This window comes from Manacus vitellinus, unplaced genomic scaffold (assembly GCF_001715985.3).
Source record: "Manacus vitellinus isolate BGI_N305 unplaced genomic scaffold, ASM171598v3 scaffold_3_pilon, whole genome shotgun sequence".
NCBI lineage: Eukaryota > Metazoa > Chordata > Aves > Passeriformes > Pipridae > Manacus > Manacus vitellinus.
Window position 1 is genome coordinate 21,623,167 of NW_021940535.1, and position 22,941 is coordinate 21,646,107.

The following is a 22,941-nucleotide window of genomic DNA, read 5'->3' on the forward strand; positions in this document are numbered from 1 at the left end:
AATTCCCCTTTTCCAGCTTGGATATTTGAGACTTTTTCTGTGAGTTCCAAGCTGAGGTTTCCACTTACTGTAAGCTGTGCATCAGTAAAACTGAACTTGTTGCTTAAAGAGCCAAGGGGACTTTCTGTTGTGTGTAACATCAGGCAACAGTTCACCAAAGAAGAAATCCCTAAAATGTAATGTAGTGCATTAATTAATATCCAGCTGTTAACTGATTTTTGCTTTTTCTTTTTAATAACTTTAAAAAAAAATATGAGATATGTATCTGAAAACTTCAGCAAGGACAGAGTATAGCCTTGGAGTTGTCTCTTTTTGTCACAATTTGTCTTGGTATCTTCTTTGATTTCATCCTCAGAGAAACTCAAATGAAAGACAGTTTTCCCTTCCTTAATCAAAAAATCCAAGCTCTCTTAGTAGGAGCAGATGGGAGACTCCAGTATACTATATAAAGCTGTATCACAACAGCTGTTGAGATCACAATAGCTTCTTCCATTTTTACCAGAAATATGGGAAAAGGAACACAGGGGAATTATTTTGATATATATCTAGTAAGATTTTAGGTTGATCTAGCAAAAGTGTGGCTTGTTTCCTACCCTTTCCTGTGTAATGGGGTGTATGTTGTGGTGCTGTGTTTTGCTCAAGTGGGGATCAGTTCTCTAGTTTTAGCTGTGGAATATTCCCAAACAATAGCTATTTTGAAGACGGCTTCTCTGGATTATTTTCTAAGTGTCCTGTGTAACTCTTGGAGTTAAGCATTCCCTGCAGTTAATTCTTTGGAGGCAATGTGTAAACTATCAGAATTTGCTGGTGCCTAAAGACATATCTAGAAACAATGACACAAAATAGAACAGACCCACCATGGGGGGAGCCTCAGCTTTTTGAAGAAGTGTGACTTCAGTCTTCATGCCAATTCTTTGTTTGCTTGTAAACAAACCTCTGAATAAGATTTGTCAATGCTATATGAAAAAGATGTCAGGAAGCAAAGAACATCCATGTGTGAACCCACTAAATGGTATTCTTCAGAAAGTGTTGTGCGTTGGGAGATAAAAATCAGGATTTCACAGAATACTCTGAGTTGGAAGGGACTCACGATGATCATCAAGTCCAGTTCTTAAGTGAATAGCCCATACAAGAATCAAAGCCATAACCTTGGTGTTATTAGCACCACGCTCTAACCAACTGAGCTAACCTAAGGGTAATCCAGGTAGGTAAATTCTGTACATTAGAACCACACCTTCTCCTTGTCCCACCTGGTACCTTGAGGGAACAGTGCATGTGTAACACCCAGGGGGAGCTTCCAGCAATCTGTATTTTTGCCCAGAGCCGTGATCCATTTTTGGTTTTTAACTGGAAGCCAAGCCGTTGTCAGATCTCATCCACTAACGTTTTACTTTCTCACTCACAGAATGTGAATGGTATAAAGTACCACGCCAAGAACGGCCACAGGACGCAAATCCGTGTACGCAAACCATTCAAATGTCGCTGTGGAAAGAGTTACAAGACAGCTCAGGGCCTGCGGCACCACACAATCAATTTCCATCCCCCCGTGTCTGCTGAGATTATCAGGAAGATGCAGCAATAACATGCTGGTCACAAATGTGCCAAGAAATCCTCACCAGCAGTTGCTGATTTTGAGAACAGCCACCTTTTTCAGGGGAAGCATTCAGCAACCCTTTAAAAAATTAAATGCATGCTTTAAAATTTTCTGTAATTTTGGAATGATGTATCTTTGTAGAGTTAATGATTTTGTACATTTGCACATGTTATCATCATACCCATTTTCATTACTTTAAGGTGCTAAAAAAGCTGTAGGTTCTTCAGAACATTTTTCTCCAAAACAAAACAAAAAAAAAAGAACTAGGGGGACATTGCATATTTAGTTGTACTGACGTGTTGAACAGGAGTGCGAGGAGGAGAGCTTGGCACTGACATCCTTTCAAGATTGTAACGTGTTGAAGACTTTCGATGCATCTGTCAATGTGTGTGCAAAACCAAAACAGTACCGCCCTCGTCAAACTATAGTTAACATGCCTTACATAACGGAGTTATCAGTGGAGTAGCAAGTCTTTTAGGTAATGGAAATATAAATAAGAAAGAATGTTTAACATAATATGCTAAAAAATATTTTCATACTTAAATAACATACATAAAAAGGTGTGCTTGCTGTATTTTATATTATCTTGCAAATCTTTTTTTTTCCTCCCTCTTGAAATGCTGAAAACCTTGCCATTCAAAATAGTAAACAATCACTTTAGCATTAGCAATTATTTTTTTTTCCTCTGTACAAGACGTCACATTATGTTCATGCCCATCAAACTTTTGAGGACCAATATCCCAGTCCAACTAAATATTTACCCCTGAACTATCTGTTAAAAAGACACTTGGAAATACTTAAGTGCAAATTTATGTGTGTGTGAGAAACAATTATCTTCATCTCAGATGAAGTTTTGAAGCACTTTGTAGTTCTCTATTGCCAACAGATTTAATGTTTTATGTGTTGCCAATTCTTGCAACTACTGTACGAGCATGTGCCTGTGGTTGCAAATAAAAATGAAAAATTCTGCGCATGATTTAAGGAGGTCCGTTAGTTGTGCTAAGGGAGTTCCAATGCCTCTCCCTCACGTTTCTTGTGTTTTTGAGATTTTCTTTGTGCATTTTTTGCTTCTCATTGTAGGTCACCGCATTCCATTTGGATGTGTCTGTTTAGCTTTACGATTAATTTTGCTGAAATATGACATATGAGCCTTACTGAAGATTAAGTGCTTCTTGCAGCAGGTGGTCAGAGACTGACTTAAAAGCCAACATGAGAGCGCTTCGTGTCTGGACCATACCTGAACATTTGTTGCTTGCCATCCTGCCTTGAGCATTCTTCTCTCACAAGTGCTATTCCTGGAGTTCAGCTGGCCAGGAGCAGAGGTGGGCACCTTCCGCCTGCCCTGGCCTGAACCACTTCTTTGCCCGGCAAGGGTTAGGGAGGAACTCTCCCGTGTTAACACAGTCATCGCCTTGGCTTAGTTCCTGTTCTTTTAAGTGCAAAAGAAAGCTCACATAAAGGAGGAATGAGCTTTCTCTATTTTTTTTTTTCCAGAGCTTTAAAGGAAAACTTTGTAAGGATGACAATTACCTATTCTCCAGCAGAGTAAAAGTCTCATTAAAACACTTAGGAATCACCCTAATGAATAAGCGTTTAGAACAGCCCAAGTGAAGTGAAACATCACTCTCAGCTCTCAGAGAGGTGACTGTGACAGCAGTGCTGTCAGCTGGTTTTAAAGGATGATCCAGACATGAGAGTTACTAGTACACACAAGGCCCCATGAGGCCACTTCCCACCTTCTGCAGCTTTGGCAACAGATCTGGCCAACAAATATGTTTTGGCTCTGCTCCTAGTGCAAGAACTACAGGCTGGGCGAGTTCGTTCAACAGCTAAACAGTTGTAAAACGTCATTGTTGCATGTAAATTCCTTTCAACTATAAAAATTAAATTCCAGTTTCTATTTACCTATTCATTGTGACAGTATTATTAAACAGGTAAAGATGGGACTATTTTGTTATACTGTGTATAGTGAATGTATTGTACTGTGTCTGTGAAAAGTGTGCTTTAAATTATATTTTCATATGTTTTGTTGGGGACAAAGTACTTTAAGTTTGAAAGTGACAGAGGTTTGTTTTAGAACTGAAGGCAACTTAAAGAATTCCTGTCAGGAAAGCTGCTTATAAATGTAAATCAAATCACATTTAAAATAAACTGCCTCTGACCTAAGAAGACTGTTCGTTCCTCATTCCTATCCTAAAGAGTTAAGTTCTTGGGCTGTGTATAGTCTTTTATTTGTTTATTTTACTTAGGTATCATCAAACTCTTAGAGCTTGTTCTAACTGTTTTCATGTGCTGTTGAGTTACAGTAAGAAAAAAAATGACAAAATGCTCTTTTTCGGTACTTCCTTGCTTTACCCTGGGCCATCATCAACATGAAGTTCAGAGTTACAAAAATCTTTAGACTGCAAATGGCACACGAGCACTGATGAGTAGCTGCTGCCATGTCATGCAGTTTTTAAAAACCCCTACATAGAACAGGATATTACACATGTTCATGAGGGAACTGCAGAAAACAGAAGCTACTCTGAGCCTTAATCCCTGAGTCTCCCTCTCAAAAAAAAAAGAACATAAATAGATGTGAGGAGCATAACAAGCTGAATCACCATTTACTCTATGTAAAGTTTACACTCTGATTTATTTCAAAATGAGCAGCAGAAAAAAAAGGACCACTGACTCCATGAATAATTCTGCTTTTAATGTAACAAGACTACTGTACAACAAGTGGAAAGTAAATTTACTTAATACAGTTAAAGTAAATATAAAATGTTTAGATATACACACATGTTTTTCCTTATTGGAAAGAAATACATAAAGTTAAAACACAGAAGGTTTTTAAAAGCCTTAAGCCAAAAGGAACACAATTCACTGTTGTGAAAACAGAACAATATTGTCTACTGAATGAAACATAATGGCAATTATTTTTTTAAACAATTACTTTTAGGCATTTAAGCACAGCAGTTTCATTCAACTCAAAAACACTGCCTTAAAATATAACATACCTCATTTAGTGTTATCCCTTAAGGCAAACATTCTATATGTAAAACTGAAGTATTTGCCATTCCTTTTGTTGCAAGCCTGGAATCTCACAGTACATGCATCTAGATCTCGGAAGTGTACTAGAAAACTCTATTTTCATAGGGTAAGTAATGTAACTTTCCAATTTAAGTGTTACTCAGAAAAACTACATGGATTTGCTAGGAGAAACACCTGTTTATTACATTTTTAATGGTACCTCAGTTATCAAGGTTAAGAGAAACCACAGGTGTTTTGGTGACCTTTTTTAAATGTAGCTGAAGAGCACCATGAAGCTGGTCTCATTTTTTCTGAGGCTAAGTCATTCCTGTGTCCTTAGAAATTCCACTAAGTAGGGGAAGAAATAGCTACATACACAATAAGGTGGAGGTTTGTGGGTTTCTTTAGTACAATGTTAGGCAGAGAGAGAAGATAACCCTATAGCAGCTTACAGCCACGACTTGCCACTCCCATTAGAGAACATGAGCTTTTAATCAGAAGTTTGCACTGTTACAGAAAGCTGCACTGGTTTTGTTCCATAGGTGGACTACTCAGAAGTGGTGGGTTTTCAAGCTACACTGCAAAACAAAGTATTTAATCAAAATTTAATACGTTCTGATCAAAGTGTGTCTGAACGTGCCTCTCAAACCCTTGCTGGTCATAGTCGGGCGGGAACTGCTCACTGCACATGGGGCACACCTTCCAGTGGCTCTCAACGTGCTCCTCAAACTTGCTCTGATCGTAGTTCGGTGGAAACATCACATCACAGAGAGGGCATTTCTTGTGCACATCAAAACTTCAGGAGGAGGTGGAGAGAAAGAAAAAAGAAAAAAGGAAACTGTTATTTAACCTGGTTTTGAAAACTAAAATTAGGATCCTGCTGCCACGGACATTAAGAGCTTTACTACCAACTTATATTTGAGCGAACTTTGTATCTAAGTATCAAACAGTTAATTTAAATGTTTTTGCTGAAAGCACTCAATACAGTTAAGAGTGGGTTTACACAGGAATTCCAAAATAACCTGGCATTTTAAAAGCAACATAATTTTGACATAATTCCAGCTACCACTGAATACAAATCTATTGAGTACCTTAATGGCCAAACAGTTTCATGGGAAGCCACTCTCTCTCTCATAAATGCTTGCTCTTAGCAAACATAACACTTTATAAAAGCTCTAAACTTAGGTTCACAATTAGGTTGGCAAGAGAGGAGAAAAAACAAAAGTTACTCATTCATTTACTGAAAAAATTGTCCAAATTCCATCAAAGTAATGTATAGCACAAACAGCCTGCCCAGTCTCACAGCATATTCTCTGCCAGTTAATTGTAAACCAAACATTCATTGAAAACGCTTGGTAATTTTTCACCTCCACCCCCTACCCTTGAGTAAAAAAAAAAAAAAAAAAATCCAGTTCTGTAGAAACCTCTCCATGCCCTTAAAGACCAATAAAAGATAACATCTACCTGGAATCAAAGCAGAAACCTGTGCCACGCTCACGCAAGAGAAGACTTGGAGGATCAGGAGCAGAAGGTACAGTGTTGTCATCATCCTATTGAAAAAAAGAAAAGTATTTTAAAGAACAACCCCTACAAGGAGCTTTTTTTTTTTCCCCTCCTCCATGTGCATTTTTGTTATCAAGCAAAAACACAGATGAAATTTACCCTCGCTTTGTAATCTTTGCAGCACAAATTTTACTTTTGTGCATCTTGGCTCTATTCTGCAATTAGATAATGCAGCACAAAACCAACTCATTTCAAGGTGGAAATACAGGTACATTCGACCAAGATTTTTGGAACTCCAACTCCCAGATAATTTTCCTTTTCATCTCAAAGACACCTTAAATGCAAGACTTAGTGATTATTTAGCTGATCTACAAAAATGGATGTGCAAAGGACCACATGTAACGGCACACATGCTGTATGTTTTATACAGATAACCAGTATGCATATGCAAACATATTTCATTTTTAGGCTAGTACTTTGTCCTTATGAAGAGTTAATGTAAACAGGGCAGTATGGGAAAATTCCCTCAATAATTTTCTTCTCCTGACAACACCTGTTTAGTTTCAACCATTTAACATTTCCATTAAGCAGGCAGTGGGGCCTGCTCTGACAGTTGCTACAACAGACAGTCTAACTTGCTTGCTTTGCACCTGCAGTGAAAAGGGCATATGAGTTTTAAAATATTGATTGTTCCTTTTGTCATAAAAGAGATAGGATGGACAGGTGGATGTATTAAAGAAGAAAAACTATTTAAAGTACTGTTGTGCCACAATTTGCTACAGCTTACATAGTGACAAAAATGTGACAAATTTGCTGAATACCAGACTGAAGCAAACCACAAGTTAACTAAGAAAATTAATGTGCATCTTCCATCAAAAACACAGTTCCACTACAAACACTGGCCAAATTAACATCAGTTAATCTAATTACTTGTCCAGTACGAACACTCCCCCCCCCCTTTTTTTTAAAGACATTTTCCTTACTGCTAGTCATTTGCCAAGATAAAATTGTTTACATCTTTTGTCATTTCTTTCAGCTTCTGGCAAGTGTGATACCCTACCACATACAAATATAACATTACTCCTTATTCCATTGTGAGAAACTGATTTGAAAAAGAGTACGATGCTTTCCTCTACACAAGCACACCTGCACTCTCCTACACAGCTGCCCTGCAGGCACCTGCTTCAACAAAAGGCAAGTGCATGTCAAAGTAACATTTAAGTTTGGAATATCCTAAGGCTACAGCTTTCTCATGACCCAGTTCAATTAACTGTAAAAATCATACTGTGTGTTCCTTATAGCAGCTTCTGACCTGGGCACAGTATAAGAATGACAATACTATGTATGTACTGATATTACTCTGTTAAGATATGTTAAGTCTGTCTCTTCAGTGTACTTTTTCTCTTGTCCAAGTTGTAAAGATCAGTTCTTAACCTTCTGTGATGCCTAACTCAAACCAGAAGAATGCAAATGTCTCTCTATTTAGCTGACCTCACAGTGCATGTTACAGAGATTACTGTGTAACCAAGGAATGGTCAAACAGGAACAGTGAGAACTTTATCTTAGTCTTGAAAGTACTTCCAAGCTATTCTAATTACAAGTAACAGTAAACAGTATACAGTCACCAAGAACTAAAAAATTTCATACACTGCCCTGGGGTAAGTTGGAACCTCTGGAAAACACAGAGAAGGTCCCATTGTATTGGACTCCAACAGCTGTCTTATTTCTGTCATTTCAGATGGACAAAACTCTCAAGTGTTCCATGTAAAAGGGAGAACTATATAAAGGGAGGGCAGATCCTACTCATCTTGGTTCACAGTCACTTAGTGCCCAGTTTCTCCAGCTAGGATAACCAACCACCCATTCTTTATTCTTATAAATATATTCTTATAAATGATGTCACATATGCTTTTCAACCTGACGCTTAAACACCAGTCACTGTGTTTACCCTGGTAAAACAAACCATCATCCCCTGAACCCTCAAAAGCCAAAATAAGAAGGTTAGTTGAAGCTGCTTTACGGGAGTTTGACAACAATTGCTGGGATACCAGGCCTCAATGGCTTTGCCAATGCTGTATTTTAAGCACAGGCATCAGCTTACTGTTGAGACCCCGTGGTTCAGTCATCCAAGTTACATGGATGGAGGCCGATACTACAGATTTTGAGAAAGAAACAGTTCAATCTGCCCTTCGTGTAGACCCAGGGCCATCTTTCTTGCAGTCCAGACTGACGACCAGGGATATGGCTGCACGTTCTTAGTCCGAAACGTCTACAGTGCCCTGCAGTGATATAACACAGTTGATATGTCGCCTCAGCTCCTCTGGAAAAGCAACTGATACCACATATCTGCAGGCTGGAACTGTGGTTATGTAGCATAATAAGTGCCAGGCCTTCTGAACTCAGAAGTCTGGATAATTAGGTTAATGAATTGTAAAGGATGCCTTTAACATCACGACTTCAATATTATCACTGGACTGTACCTCTGACTCTTTAAAAAACTGCCACAGTGAGTTCCACTGATTAAATGAATCATATAGATAAATACGGTATTACACACTAAAGCATGGTAAAAAAAGAGGGGGTTTGCCATTAAAAGAGGAAGAAGGGAAAGCCAGATATTAGCTGTCAGAAATATGTGCAACTCACTCAGTTTTACCGAAACCAACCAATTTTGTCTCAAGCACTGCTTTCGTAATTACTATGGTAAGCAGTTTCAGGATTGCCAAACAGACATTAAAAATTTGTGTGACACAGTTCAAAACCACAGACTTGAACAATCCCCATCCCCAAGTTCTACAGATCATTTTAACAAGCAGCAGTAAAGATGTGATGCCCATCTTAGGCTTTAAACAACAAATGAACAGACACATCACTGACATGTAGTGCAGGTACACTGGGCAGAAGAGCACAAACATTTTCTTTCTGGGATTGAGCTCTGCTGTGGGAATAAAATCAAATTCACTCCTTTGGGGCCCGTGACCTCTCTGCAAGAAGCCTGGTCTCCCAAGAGGTACCTGGATACCAACTGCTCCTTTTATGTCCCTCCTGATCTGACCCTGTCAGCCAATTGCTAATAATGCATAGTGGGTTTTTTTGCTAGAAGAAAGGCCATTTTGGAGTCATCTCAAAAAATATCCTGACCTGGTTCTCAGTTGCCAGGGGTTACACTCTCCATCCCCCACAAATTCACTGCAACTAACAACATTGTTTAATAGTCTCAAGATAGTTATTCTGGGCTTGCTGCCAAGTGTAATCAGAACTACATTTCTAGAAATCACACTTCAGTATTAAATATATATATATGTGTGTGTGTGCGTGTGTTTTGTTTATGGATCTCTCCCGTACTGCTAGAAATTCTTTGCTCCAAATGATTACATTTTGGTCAATTATGGGAGCATGAGCAAATGGAAAGTTCGTGTCGAGTAGATGCGGCAGGAACGTGCGGCAAGTCGGCCATTCCACACAAAATCACCGCTGTGCGCGTGCTCATCTGGCACGATTAACACAGACCAGCTTGTCCCTCTCAGAAATCACACTTTAATTGGCCTAGGAGTTCCAAAACCCAAAGCTATGCAGATTCCGGAACGTCTTCAAGTCATACAGAACTGATGTTTTTTTATGTCAACCAAATACATGGAAGTGCCCATTCCTAAGGAACAAAGTTTTGGGAGAAACAAAATTGGAACACAACAGCACAAAAATTCTGATGCATTTGCACATCTTGTCTTATATTAGTTTATGAAATTAAGGGCATTGTAGTCACTTCCACCTCTTCATGGTTCAAAAGATCTGTCATCTTAGATAAATAAAGTAGACATGTACATTATCACAGGTAAATCACTACCAAAACAGCCATGAAGTGGTGGAAGTAACTATGACACCCCTAATTTCTTAAACTAATATTACACATAGTAATAGCAATGTGGAGACCAGGATGGCAGAAGTCCATACAATGGTGGTATTTTAAACAAAGCAGCAAGCCTACTAGTCCTTTTCTTATGGGAAGGAATCCTCCTCCAGCAAAAGGCTCTATATCCTGCTGGTTGAAAAATGCAGAGAACTACATCTTTAATAGTTTATTTTAAAAAACACTCCAAGAAATTACAACCCCTTCATATTTATTATTTTATATTTGCTGTTTCTTCTGCACAAATGACAGACTCTTCTTTATAATGAATTGCTTATATATGTGGAAGTTTCCCGTGGTTATTTCTTTACCTCCTGCCTTAGAACTGTTTTATCTTTGGCATATTACTAAGTCTTCCTAGAAAGATTCCTGCAGCTTCTCATTTCCAGGCAAATTTGTACACTACATATACAGTCTATCTGGGTAAGGAGAAAGCAACTGATTCTCAATTGCAAGTAAAAAAGACACAAATTATTTGATTTAAAGGCACCTTTTCTCAAGCTGAACTTTATTTAAGCCTGTTATATTCCACCTCATTACAAAAATCCAAGATGTGTCTGCAAATGAGCACAAGACTCTAGCACTGTTTCTCTTGGGTTTGCAAGAGGGCAAAGCACATAGATCAGAGAGAACACCCTGCTAATTAAACTGCAGCAGATGACTAAAGAAGAGAAGAGCTTGTCAGATGTAATAGCTACGTCAAGAATGATCAGATTAAATATGCGAAATGTGAGGTGAAGGTGGGGAACAGCATTAAGCTCACATTCTAGATCTTGAACAGGCTGCAAAAGTTCTGACAGTTTCTCTAATTATTCACAGTAATGGACATTGGGAGCAAAAGGTAGGAGGGAGAAATACATTTTTCTCCATTATAGGTGCTGAGCACCAGGGCTAAAATCATGCCTGTCTGAACACTGATCGGTTTCTGCAAAGGTTAATAGCAATTAAATGTGGCAAACTAGACTAAATGAGAAACAGGTCATGATACCACTGTACTTGCAAAGAGCACAATACTTTGCAGAAAAGTATTTCTTGTTTAATATTTTTGAAGATGCAAGAGTACTTGGAATAAGAAAGAGTAATAGGTCTGTTCCTGTTCAAATGAAGACATACAGTCCAGTTTATTACAGAAGCCAATTTTTTATACCAGAATATATATAGCAGTTAACTGTACTAAAAAGAAAGCTAACCAGTTTCCACTTAAAACATACAAAGCCTTAAAAAAAAAAAAAACAGTGAAAATGTATCACTTTCAGTTTAATCAGCTTTAGATAAGAGTCAATTAGCTCTTCCAAATACATGTCCAACAGCAAAAAGCATTCAAAATGGAAATTAATAAATGCAGATTTGCAGAAAACAAAAGATTAATACATTAGAATATAGTATCTAATCGGATACCAATTTACATTCAGCATTTAACTGAAAATACTGGCATCTGAATCCTTTACATTTTTATTTGTTTTGTTACAATTTAGTTCCTACATTCATATTATAAAATGAGTAAGACATGGCTATGTTTTGAGCTCTCATTCTACCACACACGACAAAAATCACGAGTTGAGATTACTTGTATTTTTTCACTTCAGTACTTAAAAAGATTAAGAAGCTACTGTCCTAATAACAAAACAAGCTGTCAGTAACTCAAGAGATTAGGGGAACAAGTATGATAAATATGATAAATAGATGTGCAGAGTTTTCTCCTTCAAAGCAAGCAAAATTCACCTAAAATATTTTTCATGGAAAAGAAAAATCAGTTCTGGATTTACATAATAGTAAATCAGGCTTATCAGATACTGAAAACCTATGTGAAACTCTTGACAACTCATTAGTAAACTTCTCAAGGAAAAAAAAATAATAAAAAAGGTAACTTGCATTGCTGTCCTCAGGATCTTCTAAACCATCAGGCCGACTGAGATTGCGTGAAGGCTGGCTACACACTACATCATCTTCTAGCTCCCAAAAGGCAGTTCTAACAGGTGGTCTTTGGATCTCATCAGGATTAAAAGCACCATCTGCTCCATCTGAAGAAAAATTAATTAGGGCATCTTTGTTCAACCTTACCTTTAAAAAGGGTTAAACACATTTTTTATTTAGGTAATATAAAACAATAGGAGAGAAATCACCTTTTTCCAAAGGTGTTTAAAACTGTAACTTATTGATTCTAAGCAGTAAAATAAAGGCACTTAAAGGCTCTGTAAAACAGTCTAAAGACTGTTGGTACTTAAACCTGCATTAAATGAGGCATTGCTTTAGAAACAGCGAGGGAGAAATTATACTGGGGGTGAGGTGTGTGAAATTTACTTACCTCTTCTTTCCTGAATTGCATAAGGGTTTCCATACTGCAGTACTGGTAGTCGACTTGGCACTGCAGGAACTGGTCCACTTTCCTCTGAATACGGGTTGCGAAAATGTAACGCCTGCTGTGAAATCTGTCCTTCCATCATCCTTCCACCTTGTTCTCCTGGTGTCCTGCCAAGTTCCTAAATAATGCAAAGTTTAAAACGTAATTAACCTATGGAGTACTAGCAAAATTTGAAATGGTTATGAAATATGTTTTTTAAAAAAAAAAAATCTAGCCTCCCTATTGTCTTTTCATCTTGATCTAATGCCAAGTATACCATACATACCAAAAATAGTCAATGAAGAAAATACAAAGAAGATATTTTAGAAGAAATATTATTTTTTCTTAGTTTGTCATCAGTTAATTCAAATTACATAAACAGAACTGTCACAAGTTTCAAGAAGTATCTGTATTCTTTTAACAATGAAGAAATTTTAGCTAAATCAGTAAACAATGGGTAGATTAAAAATAACAACTAGAGATAACGTGCAGTGGGAAAGGTTTTTAAAAGTTACAATTATAAATAAAATAATTCTTTTTCTTCATATCATACCATACCACTCAAGAATGCAGCATTTTACTATGTACATAATTAACATAATTCCATATGAATTCATGAGTGACAGACATTTATAGAACTACTAAGTACATTGCACTGGATCCCTTCTGATATTCAACACCAATGGTATCAGAAAGACAATATTCTTTCAGAAATGCTCAAACAGAACTCTTCAAAAACTTAATACACTTAAAATTCTAGACTCTTGCATATAAACCATAAATATGATAATAACTACAAACTATAAAAGGGATTTTATAACTTATAAACCGTTAAAATTCCAAGTCAATATATATGTTAAAAGACACTAATTAAAGTGACTTAAGTGTGGTCAGTGCATCAGCTGTAATTTATCCAAAAGTCTTTCTCATCCTTCCATTCATCAAAATGGGTTAAGGGATAGAGAGCAGTATGCCAAGAACATCAAAAGGAATATGCCATTGAAATTCAGAACGAGCAAAAAATTCCGAGATCTAAATATGGAAATAATAATTAAAAATTTGGGACTGTTAAGGGAGATATGATTTCCAGTAATTTTGTTCATATCAAAGTATGTAAATAAAATAGAAACAAAGTAATTTTATAGGTTTGAGGAGACAGCAAATGAACATTTTGATTGAGCTATGTTTGGTGACATTTATAAACAAACACTGATAATGGAGCATAAATTGAAAAGCTGCTTACTATCACGTGCTTAACCTTTTAAATCATGGTTCCAGCCTAGCAAGGCACTTTGATTCTTCTTTGTAATGTAAATATCTATAAATTTGGTAAACAAAATTCCAAGCTTTCATAAGCTCCATACATTATTATTATTACCATTGTTGTTCTTATGTGTGGTGTTTAAAATCAATCCCTCCAGCTAAACTAGATTCATCAAAACTCAAATTTTAATTTGCTTTCTTCTGAACTAGAAAAATATGAGAGATCTGTTAAAAATTACATCCTTGGTTAAAAAAAAATAAAGTAAATACCAACTACTTGACAATCTAGAATTTTAAAAAAAACACTTAACTAGTTTAATCTGAAAGATTAGTTTAGTTTCAGTTTATCGGTATGAAAATCCCTGGTTTTCCTAAGTACCTGTTCATACTGGAATTTTAAAGTAGTCATATAAAAATAAAGTTTTAAGGAACAATCCTAATTTTTGCACAGTATCACGCAATACTATCTGAATGTAATAAAGACATTTTCTTATTTCACTTTTCAGTAAAACCTAGCTTTCATTAATTGCCACATAATACCCTAGAGGTACTTCAACATTAGTGTTAATATTTCAGAATGTCTGACAATACCTTCTCACTGGTAAAGAGTTCCAACTGTGATGCCAGTTCCTTTATTCGTCTCTCTTTTTCTGCCAGTTGAATCTACATTAAAAGAAGTTTAAAATTCCTGTATTAGTGGATAGAAACTCTTTTACTATTAGTAAATCCATGTGAAATGTGAAAACAAAGTTCCATCTTTAGATGGAAATAGTTTCGTCTACTACAGTTATATGCAACATCCAGCACTACTGCAAATCAAACCCAACAATTCTCACAAAGTTTATCTGCTGGATAACAGCTGCACATTAGCAGCCTTTTCTTGCCAATTTCAGAAAACAGTTGTGGAATGATAAAATTCTATGTTAAAAATGAGGATCAGTATCAGTGACACTAATGGCAGGAGGGACATCACTGCCCAGAAGCAGCTGAAGGTTTGCAAGCCTCATCTCATTATTTCTGAAGAAATCTGTTGGCATTTCAGTGATTTATTTCATTCACATCTCTCCAGCTCTTACGTCTCACCACAGAACTGAGAGAACCAAAACCTCCTCCTACCTCAAAGAAATGAAATTTCTTTGACAAACATCTACCTTGTGTCTCTCTTGGGTGCTCTGGGAGGAGGTAAAACTGACACATTACATAATTCTTCCTTGCTTCAAAATGATGATTTAAATAATTTTTCTCTACAAAAGGCTGGTTTATTTGTATTCTAGTTACTTTGGAGACTGCCTCTACCTCGTTTTTCTAACATCTGTGCACAATGCTTGGCATAATTACATATCAATTTTTTTTTAATTCCGAAATTCCCTCTCCTAGCTCAGGTCAAGGGAGCAAAATCTTCTGACTGGGGAAGAAAAACTCACTTTTACTCCACCACCTGCGCTCCCCTGAATGATAACAAGTTTTTAATTGCAGTCAAAACGTTTTGAATTCTGGAACTAATTATTTATTATGCCTGCTGTTGAGAAGTTAAACTTATTTCACATTGAATTATGCATTACAACTGATCATTGCTAATTAGTAAAAAGAAAATAAGTTGGAAAGAATTGTGCATTTTATAAAATTGAAATTAGAACTTCGGTGTCAGAAAAAGATGGCCTACAAAGTGCTTAAACAAACTGTAGAGTAATTCAGCATTTTATGAACAGGAAGTGCTGTAATTTCTAACAAAAAAGCGTTCGTAGTAGAACCAATGCAGTCCCAGTTCAGTTCATTGCTCATCACAATGGGCAAAATGTGCAACTATCCTGTCAACAGCACTATCACCATTATGCTGAGAACGAGCATAAAAGCTGGTCTTACAGACATTTGTTGCTCTTATCTCGTCCCTACTGACCTAAAAAGAAACCTAATTCAACATAAGCATTACTATCAGGTAACCTCAAAGATTAAGGCCTCTTGTAAGCTAAAGCTGCCCATTATGCTTGACTTCCTGGTGAATGTGTTACCTCACTCTACCAAGACTATAGCTGAGATCCTCCAAATTAAATAATCACATGATGATTTTAAAAACAATGTATCATTCATCTTCTGTCTCTAGTTAATTCATATAAAATGCATTAGACATTATTACCCTGGCAGTGCTACATGCAATATGAAGATTTCAGACAAACACACCAATCAATATTCCTGTTAGTATTACAGTAAGCAGCACAAAAATAGAACTCTCTTGCCCTTTTTTCCCTTAATACAAGATTAAAGTCATTTAGGGGTTTGTCTAAACCGACAGTATTAAAAGACTGATAGCCATCTGGGAGTATACTTAGCAGATCTCTCTTTTAAAAAAGCATTACAAGACTCTGTTGCTTCAATAAGTGCAAACCAGACTTTCTATTAACAGCAAAAATACAATTAGTGTGCTTTCTTCATTAAAATTCTTCATTACTTGAACTATCAGAAATAAGCAACCATGTTAAGAATAGGTAACCATTCATTGTCATAAACAAAATATGTAACTTACTTTATACTGATCCTCCATTGCTGCTAGCTGCAATTTTATACCCTCATTGATTTTCACTTGTTCTTTCCACTTCAGCTCCAGTTTAGCCAGTTCATCAGCATAAACACTGCATTTCATCTTCTCTTCCTAAAGTAGTTTATACCACAGCATTAAATATTTATAATTTTAAAAGATTTCCCCTCCCGCCCCCAACAAGGTCACCATGTTAACTATGCTTTTAGAACGAGACCATTTAAAAATGGCTTCTCCAAGAAATCAAGCCTGACTCCAGACTTTGAAGGGGTCAAGACCACTGAATATTGTATATATGCTTTTTTTTTCTTGACTTTTCAACAAGTTGATATTCCTCTTTAGCTTCATGGTTTCAAGTTTCTCTGAACCCTAATACTCATGATTACTCTTTCAAGTATCTCACTTCAATACAAAACCTTTCCCCAAGCAACTTTTACAACCTAAATATCTTTCATCCAGAAGGTCAAAGGCAAAGCTTTCCTCAAACATCAATATGGAAGAAATAGCCAGCAGAAGCCAATGCAGGCTCTCCATGGACAGGGTTATGAGCAGAATTACAGGACAGTTATTACCTCCTGGAGAACTTATTACAATAGAATCGTATCATTGTGATAAATAAAAGAAACTATGAAAAGAGACAAGACAAAACCCAGAAAGCATTTCTTAAACTGTTGTCAACTTTTCACCAGCATCACTGATACAATACTCCGTCATACACACACCCAAACTGCTTAAATGAAAATCAAGTTAAGACTGACAGGTACTGATATTTGAAGAGTATTATTCTTTTCAAGAGTATTACTATTGTGGCTAAAGCACTACCATTGCCAACTTTGGTCTGCTACATAAACCCCTTTAGGTATGACTGAGCCCACTCAGATGTCAAATCACTGTAAAAGCCATGACAAATACGGATGGAGAAGTTACTACACTAGGACAGCATATCAGATCAACCCTGCTATACTTATTCCAAACATCAGTTGGCTTTCAACAACGTGCTGTATTTGGTTTATTTATTACACTTTACGTAAGAATATAAACCATTCACAACTTTAAGCATACTTGTTTTGCTCATTTGTTTTACTGCACCTGGGTTTTCCTGAGGGATCCTTGTCTCGACTCTCTAACACCACAGGTAGTCAAGAGCTGACTTAATAAAAATGTGTTTTCTAATGTTAAGATTTTTACCACAATCACAGTGTATCACACAAACAAGGAAGGCAACTCAGCTGGGTAGGCTTTGTGATTTTAAGACTTAGCACCTATAGCTACATTTTGTTCAGCTTTCTGAAGAAGCCGTTTACTTACTGCCAACATCTGCTTGCATTTCTTATACTTCTCTGCTCTCTCAGCAATTTCTTTATTCATTTCACGTACTTGTTCCTTTACCGCGAATTCCGAAACTATGTCGGATGAAATGGGGCTAACTGCGAACATTGAAGAAAAAACAGGGATACCGATTTTTTTTGTTCCATAAATAAAGTTTGTATAAGAGAGATGACAGACCAAATTTGACAGTGCCCCATGTTATCCAAGCAAATGGTTAACCAGAGACAATCCATATAATGTGGCCAGTGCTACATAAGATCAGCAATCCTACTGGCATGTCTGTGTTCAGTTCTACGCACTGGAGATGAACAGAAATACACACATACATCTACTTTCCAAAAAAAGATAATAAACAGCAGAATATGTTATGGTATCATTCTTAGTATTTTATTCTTATATAAAAATATGAACTGACTCAGCAAACCACTTCATCCCATATTATAACTGAGCTTGCTGGGATTGTATGTTTTAAGAAACACTTTTACTGTATTTACTTTAGACAGCAGGCAATTACAGAAATTACAACCTATAGCCTCTACAAACAGCAAGAATCTATGAATTATAAAGTAATGAAAAAAAATATTCAGCATTTACTAGCATTTATCACTTCAAACTGAATAATAAAAACATTGAACGGTTTCGGTTGGAAAGGACCTTAAAGATCATCTACTTCCAACCACCCCCTGCTGTGAGCAGGAACATCTTCCACTAGACCAGGTTGCCCAGAACCCCATCCAACCTGGCCTTTAACACCCCAGAGATGGGGCATCCACAATTCCACTGGGAAGCCTGTTCCAATGCCTCACCACTCTCATAGTGAAGGATTTCTTCTTTAGTTTTAACCTATTACATGTCTAAGTTTTAGAAGATTATTTTTGTAATAACTTAATAGTTCATAAAAATTATAAACTTAAACATTTTCTAATAAATCATTACTGCCTATAAAACATGAAAACAGGTGGTAGACTTGATCTTGCCATCACATAATCAGAACTTTCAATTGGATTAGATTTTACAGTAGAATGCTACAGTGGATAGTCATGATAACATGACTGCAAGATTACTGTGCTATTGTACACAAACTGAAACCTTGGATTTCTTTTTAATTAATTATTAGCTTGGCAAAACCACCTGTGTTAACTATTGAGCAGAAATGCGAGAGTTCAGTCCTACTGAGATTAATAAAGAGAACTGACCTGTTTTTAAAAGATACATGAACTTATTTATGAACATTACCAGTTGATAAAAGACAAGATTTTTAGATCAATCTTCACATTTCTAATTATCGCTTTAACTAAAACAGAAAAAGTGCATCTACTTTATACTATAAATACTATCAGTGATTACTTCACACAGACAACACTTTCAGGCTGATAAAAACAGACAAAATTTAAGCTGTTGATACCTGGAGATGCAGACAATTTTTTGTTTGTAACGACGGCAGTCACTGTCTCAATGTTAGATGCATCTGTCGATTTCTGTTGATGCCCTGCAATTTTCTTTGTGGAAAGAAATTTTGGTTTGGTATTTAATTAAATGAAAGCCCATGCATAAAGTAATGTTATATCTTGTAGTACCATTTGCTCCAAAATTGGACTAAATGGAACTGCTCATTAAAACAAGAGGTAATAATAGAAATGCAAAACCATTTAATTCTACTAACACTGAAATTGCCTCAGACTATGGTTTTTATCATCTTACTTGATAAAGTTCTCTTTCCCTAGAAACAGTAATTTCTAAGCAAATTACCAGAAAAATCCCATTTTCTAGAGAATCAGTTACACTTAAATCCATCGACTTATATCTAATATTCCATTAGAAAAATGGAGTCTGTATTAGGAGTGAGTGCTGGACTTCTGATGTGAAAGCAGTGAAATCTGGTGTTTGCTACAAGAAATACAACATTGCCAAAGATGTGGAAAACTTTTAAGGTAAAACCACAGATGTTCTCATTCACCATTGACCTTCTGGATGAGAAGATGACTTTTTTAAACAATCTGTGGATCAAAACTTAGCCATTTTTTCTGTGGATAAGAGAAATACTTAAGTCTGGTATTTTTAAGAATTCACATTTGTACATCTTGCCATTGCTCACAGGCCTTTTCCCTTGAGCTCCTCTCCAACTGAAGATATGTGCTCTCGAATCAGTCTGAAATTGGCTGACAAATTCAGTTACTAAGGTGGCCTAAGACTCACATCGTCATTGCAAAAGGCTCATTTATTTATGAAACAAATCTTAGAAGAATGATAAGAATACAAAATACATATGGAATACAACAATGTTGTGGAAACTTTCATCCCGCTTCACTTTTAAATCCTCCTTCAAGTTCTCTGTTTCCCTCACTTTTGGGTTTGGGGATTTTTGTTGTTTTTTTGTGGTGGTACTGGAGAGAGGTAGTAATTATGCTTCAATTTCAAAATTCTTCCCTGAACAATGTACTGCTTATAGGTTCATCCAAACTCTTATTAGGTTTCTTCACACACCAGCTACTATAAATTCTATGCTTGGTTTTGACAACTATCTAACAAGAATCATAAAAGTAATTCAGGTTTATGGAAGAATATACTAAATTAAAGAGTCATTGTTTACCACATATTTAAACCCCTTTTAAAAGGATTAGTTTTTGCAGAAGGAAATTGTTGCTCAAATGTTACCAAAAAAGCAAGTGCAATTTCTCTTGTTCTACTTACTGCCTGTTCTGTAAACTTGTTTACTTGTTTTTGAAGTTTTTGACATTCTTTGAATTTTTCCTTGTAATGGTCAGCAGCCATTTGCAGACGAAGCTTCAGATCTTCAACTTCTCTGCGCAGTTCCTGCTCCACTGCATTTGAAGTTTCCTTAAAAAAAAAAAAATTCAGAAACTGTTCTCCCTTTTGTTCAAATACCACTATTTCCCAAAAAGCTTTTTCTCAATTAAAGAAAGCATATTGATCCATGTAAGTTCTGAAGAAATACCTCCTTTCTTGTGAGAAGGAATGGAATAGAGTAGTAGAGCACAGAGAGGCAGCATCTGTGCTGAATTTCATTCCAACCAGGACACACTGAGGGAGTAAACAGGCACTGGTATAAATACCAGAGGCAGGTAAAGAAGATTCTTACTCTATGGGCTGATTAATGTGTGTGAAAAATCTGAATGCATAGGAAAAGTCTGGATATCTTCCAGAAAGTGCTCTAGCTATCTTATAGACAAGTACAGCCACATGGTAAAAATGGACAGACCACAACTGTATTCCCTCACACTCACTACACTTCTACTGGAAGTGGTTCCATTCAGCTGCAACACTGATAAGACAAGCTAAGCAAACCATATTTGCCAACTAGATACATGCCATATTCAGACACTTTCTGTTAACTTGAGTCATAGCAGATGATCTGCTACTTCCTTCAGGATGCATTTCAAAGACATTGCACACATCTGAAATTCTGAAAAACACCCATGTAATTCTTTGATATTTCAAATATAACAGTTCTTTTGATAGCTGTACTATTCAATTCATATTTACAGCATTGTTTTAATTACTGTTCAGCTCAATATATTTTTTCAAACAGTTACATCATTACAGTAATCCTAGTAGCAAACTAATCCAATACAGTTCCAGTCATGCAAGATCCAGAATGAAAGCTCACTTAGGTCAAAATGATGAAACTTGCATTAGCTCACTAGGTTTTTATCCAAGACTAAGAAAGTCAAGGCAGTTTCCATTACACTAATATTTTTATACTTACAAATACTAAAGCAAATTAACTTTGACTGCAAATATCGAAAGGACTCATAAGAATTAAAGAGAATCCATCAATGAGGAAAGAACATTATGAAACAATACAAACTCCTACCAATCCATTTTTCTATTTGAATTAATTTTAATGGGACTGTAGCTCACATGACAGAATTAAAAAAGAGAGAAGATTCAAACTAACACAGATAAATACTGCATTATTCTGTGAAAATAATGTGGGGAGAAGTCAGTGTGAGTCGTACCAGAAACCTCCTTTCTTACCAACATTCCAAATCAGCTAACATGCACTTGATTTAAGGTAGTATCTTGAATGCCAAAAGAGAATTTGATGATTATTTGCACTTATCATCCAGAAACCTATTTTATTCCCCAACATCAGTAAAGCCAGCTCTGACAGGTTTTATAAATACAGATAAACTTCAGTACTAAATATCGACAATTTACCTGTTCATTTTTCAAAGTTGTGATTTTTTTAAGTTCAGCTAAAGCTTCAGCAAGTTGCTTTTTAAATTTTTCATTTTCCAGACGTGCACTGTGAAGATCTGCCATCGTCTTATCTCGCACATTTACTGCGTCACTCAGCTCTTTTGACAGTAGAACAGCTTCTTGTTTGCTAGCCTGAATCTGATCTTCAGCTTTCCGAAGCTGCTCTTTTAAAATACTTGCATCCTCCTAGGAAAGAGAAGAGATGGAAGAGAACTCATCATCTTTTAATTCAAAGCTTAAATAGAGGTCAGTGTAGGGATTAGAAACATTTGAAAGAAAAACCAAGTTTTCCTGGTGGCTTTAGTAAAACCACTAAATCAAGAAATCAGTACACAAGCACCATTTTCCCCATTTGCCTTCTTTGTCAACAATGACGTGCAAACATATTTTACTAAGAGATAAAGGCAAATTTAAATGTGGTTATTTTCTCTAGACTGGAATTTTGTTGGATTTTCAGCTTTAAATATATGCCAAAAATAAGTCTTTCTGTTTTCCAGAACATCTTTTCTTATCCCCGTAGAACTACAGTTCAAAACCAAAGTTCATCCCACAGTAACACACAGCAGGTAACAACAGAGTAAGAGATTTTAAAATGCCTACAACTGGTTGACACACAACACTGTCAAGCAGCTTTGGGATGTTCTTCTCACCACTCCATTTCCCAAGATCTTGCACAACAAGCTTATCGGAAAGAACAGAGAACAAAAGTAATGAAGAGCAAGCTGCAGCATGCAGCACTAAGCACTACTGCAGCTCCATAGGGCAGGCCAAGAGCCATGTCACCAAGCTGAACTACCAGCCTCTCATTGCTCAGAGAAGGCCAGGATTACAAAAAAATTAATAAAAAAAAAAGCTACTATATAAGGTACTCTCAGCCTCTGGGCTTCTTGATGCCATAATCATCTCATTCTTGAGTCTAGACATTAATCCAGGTATCTCTAGTCCACTATTTGTTAATTTTTTAAGACAGCATGTCCTTTTTATCGTCTTGCTATTTCCATTCTCAGAAGCACTACTTTCCCACTTAAATTTTACATTCATAACTCACATTATTTTAACACAATTTTTATTATTTTGAGATCCAAATTGCTTTTCTATGAGAAGACTGACTGGCACAATACACAAGATAAAGTTGATTGCATAATCTGATATTCCCACGCTGGCCTCGAAGGCTGTGTCTAAATTGACTTTCTAGTTTGGATCAAGAGCACATTTGTGAAGCAAAGCTCCCAGTC

The 22,941-nt window shown here is 36.4% G+C and overlaps 2 protein-coding genes across 6 annotated transcripts in view; one reads left to right on the forward strand and one right to left on the reverse strand.

The window, feature by feature from the left end:
* The window catches only part of JAZF1 (JAZF zinc finger 1), an 86,756-nt gene extending 82,996 nt beyond the window's left edge, over positions 1–3,760 (forward strand). Inside the window, exon 4 of the mRNA XM_008920408.2 lies at positions 1,406–3,760. Within this exon, the coding sequence (XP_008918656.1) occupies positions 1,406–1,582 (177 nt within the window). The 3' untranslated portion in view covers positions 1,583–3,760. The remainder of the gene's footprint in view (positions 1–1,405) is intronic.
* Positions 3,761–4,268: 508 nt separating this feature from the next.
* Positions 4,269–22,941, reverse strand: part of TAX1BP1 (Tax1 binding protein 1) — a 48,663-nt gene continuing 29,990 nt past the window's right edge. For 3 of the 5 annotated variants that reach the window (XM_029961747.1, XM_029961744.1, XM_029961743.1), the window contains 10 exons: positions 21,665–21,892; positions 20,174–20,320; positions 18,888–18,981; positions 17,462–17,580; positions 16,142–16,267; positions 14,212–14,283; positions 12,322–12,496; positions 11,889–12,037; positions 6,071–6,156; positions 4,269–5,402 (listed from right to left, as the gene is read on the reverse strand). In XM_029961747.1, the coding sequence (XP_029817607.1) occupies positions 5,201–5,402; positions 6,071–6,156; positions 11,889–12,037; positions 12,322–12,496; positions 14,212–14,283; positions 16,142–16,267; positions 17,462–17,580; positions 18,888–18,981; positions 20,174–20,320; positions 21,665–21,892 (1,398 nt within the window). In that variant the 3' untranslated portion in view covers positions 4,269–5,200. The remainder of the gene's footprint in view (positions 5,403–6,070; positions 6,157–11,888; positions 12,038–12,321; positions 12,497–14,211; positions 14,284–16,141; positions 16,268–17,461; positions 17,581–18,887; positions 18,982–20,173; positions 20,321–21,664; positions 21,893–22,941) is intronic. The other 2 variants (XM_029961746.1, XM_029961745.1) reach the window with 1 other exon arrangement.